The 2,500-nt window shown below is 37.4% G+C and overlaps 1 protein-coding gene across 1 annotated transcript in view; it reads right to left on the bottom strand.

The window, feature by feature from the left end:
* Positions 1–336: 336 nt before the first annotated feature.
* Positions 337–2,500, bottom strand: part of LOC125043117 (carbohydrate sulfotransferase 6-like) — a 6,869-nt gene continuing 4,705 nt past the window's right edge. Inside the window, exon 2 of the mRNA XM_047639068.1 lies at positions 337–1,088. Coding sequence (XP_047495024.1) covers positions 752–1,088 — 337 coding nt within the window. The 3' untranslated portion in view covers positions 337–751. The remainder of the gene's footprint in view (positions 1,089–2,500) is intronic.

Below are 2,500 nucleotides of genomic sequence, written 5' to 3'. Positions count from 1 at the left end.
GACTGAGCAAACTTTTTCTATATTTATCATTTTAAGATGTATCACTGACCAGCTATAGTCAATGTGCTGTATGCACTTATAAAGGCCTCGTGTCGGTATGGACGCAGCCTAAGGCGGCGCCTCTTGCAAGTCATCATCATCTTTATTGGTAGAAAAACCCGCACTGTACAAATAGATTTATTAAAAAGGAGAGAACAGTTTCGAAATACTCCTGGATTCTATTTTCAAGTCTTCTTTATTACTGTTATTATAATTACTATTACCCTTATTATTATCACCATTATCATTATCATTATTATCATTATTATTATTGTTATCATTATTATCATTATCGTTACTATCATCATTACCGTTAACGTTATCATTATTATCATTATCGACAAGGATGATAATTAAAAATGAGTTCTCTAATTTTCTATGTAAGACATCATCTTCCTTATTATTGTTATTTTCATTATTATTATCCTCATCATTATCATATTATCGTTATCATTACTATCATTATCATTCTTTTTATTATTATTACTGTTATTATCATCATTATTATCGCGCAACCGTATGTGCGTGGCAAGCATTTTCATAAAGATAACGAGTAGGAAATGTTTCGTATTTGTATCTTCACAGAATAAACTTTCTATTGATAGACTGAGCAAACTTTTTCTATATTTATCATTTTAAGAGATATCACTGACCAGCTATAGTCAATGTGCTGTATGCACTTATAAGGGCCTCGTGTAGGTATGGACGCAGCCTAAGGCGGCGCCTCGAGAGCCTCTCCCCGGCGCGAGTACTCCCTGCGACTACTGAAGACCTCGTAGCCATAGCTCTGCAGGACGTCCTTACACTGCTCCTGGATAGCCAGCGCGTCCCCGTAGCTCATTCTGTCACGCCACCGATCCGCGACCTCTTTGGATTTTCTAAAATGAGTGAAAGGCTGGTCCATCTTCTCCCGTTTCTGGAGGCCGCTCGTGTGGTCGAAGATGAACTGCGAGACAAGAGCTGTGAAGGGGAGACCCATGAACTCGTACAGGCGACGGACTTCTCTCTCCGGAAAGAGCGCCAGGTCCTCGTAACGCACTAGTATGTACCTGAGGACGAAGCACCCGAGAATAATTGGTTAAGATGTGCCTGAAAATGGTACGAGGAACGGAGGAAAAATAGCAAATGGTGGCCAACTCAGCGAAAACTAAGGTAATTTTGCAGTTGATGAGTGGTAGTAATTCTCTCTAGGTATATATCGCATATTTTACTTGGCTTCAATTTCACATTTTCTCATGCTACAGCTCATATTATTACGATGAATAAATAGAATTACCAAAGAAGACATAAGATGCGAATAACTATAGCAATTTATGGCATATGTTATATCCGAATACTTTCAAATGAATTATGCAAAGAATACGTCACAGCACATCGCATAGCAACAACATAAAATCAAAGACAACCATAGCTAATATACATATATAAATATACACACACAGACGTGTGTGTGTATATATATGTGTGTATATATATATATATATATATATATATATATATATATATATATATAGATGTATATATATATATATGTGTGTGTGTGTGTGTGTGTGTGTGTGTGTGTGTGTGTGTGTGTTTATATATACATATATATCTATCTATCTAAATATATATACATCATCATCAGCAGCAGCCTACATCAATCTTCTGCAGGACGTAGGCCTCTCCCAATCTTTTCCATTTTTTTTCTGTTGCGTTTTCGGTTTCCATTCTTGAACTTAAATTTTGTTATTTTGCCACGCCATCTTGTCACTGGTCTGGCCCTTGGCATCTTATTTTATGTATATCCTAGTCTGTTCTTTCTTCGTCCATCTGTCTTCCTGTCTCTGACATATATGACCTGCCTATTCCCATTTCTTCTTTTTAATGCCCCCAAGTATATCTTCCACTTTTGTCTGTTCCCTGATCCTCGTCGCCCTCAGCCGATATCTTAGGCTAATTCCCAGTATCAACCCTTCTATCCACTTATTAAATTTTTCTCCGGTAATTTTGTTGTGGTCCATTTTTTTTTCTGATCCATAGGTCATACCTGGGAGGACGCATTGGTTAAAAAAATAGTTTTTAAACATAATGGCAAATCTTAGTATACTACTGTTCTTGCCGAAGACGCTCCAGCCTAGACTGGTGCGTCGCTTTATTTCCTCTTCGCTAGATGTGTTTGTTTGTATGAGCTTCCCTAGAAATCAATACTTGTCCATAACCTGTAGCACTTCGCCTTGTGCATGTATCTGTTCGAAATGAATTTTACTGTTGAATAGGACCTTAGTCTTTTTCCTGTGCATCCAACTTTCAGATTTTCTTAATTCAGATTGCTGCCGTTTGTTTGCTGATTCGCTGAAGAGAACAATATTGTCTGCAAATCTTATATTGTTTAGGTGTTCGTCTCCTATTTTGATACCCTTTTCGTTCCATTCTAGCTTCTTGAATATTTTCTCAAGGCAAGCTGTAAACAGTTTGGTGA

This window comes from Penaeus chinensis, chromosome 33, assembly GCF_019202785.1.
Source record: "Penaeus chinensis breed Huanghai No. 1 chromosome 33, ASM1920278v2, whole genome shotgun sequence".
In the NCBI taxonomy this organism is placed as follows: domain Eukaryota; kingdom Metazoa; phylum Arthropoda; class Malacostraca; order Decapoda; family Penaeidae; genus Penaeus; species Penaeus chinensis.
This window is presented reverse-complemented; position numbering and strand designations above follow the sequence as displayed.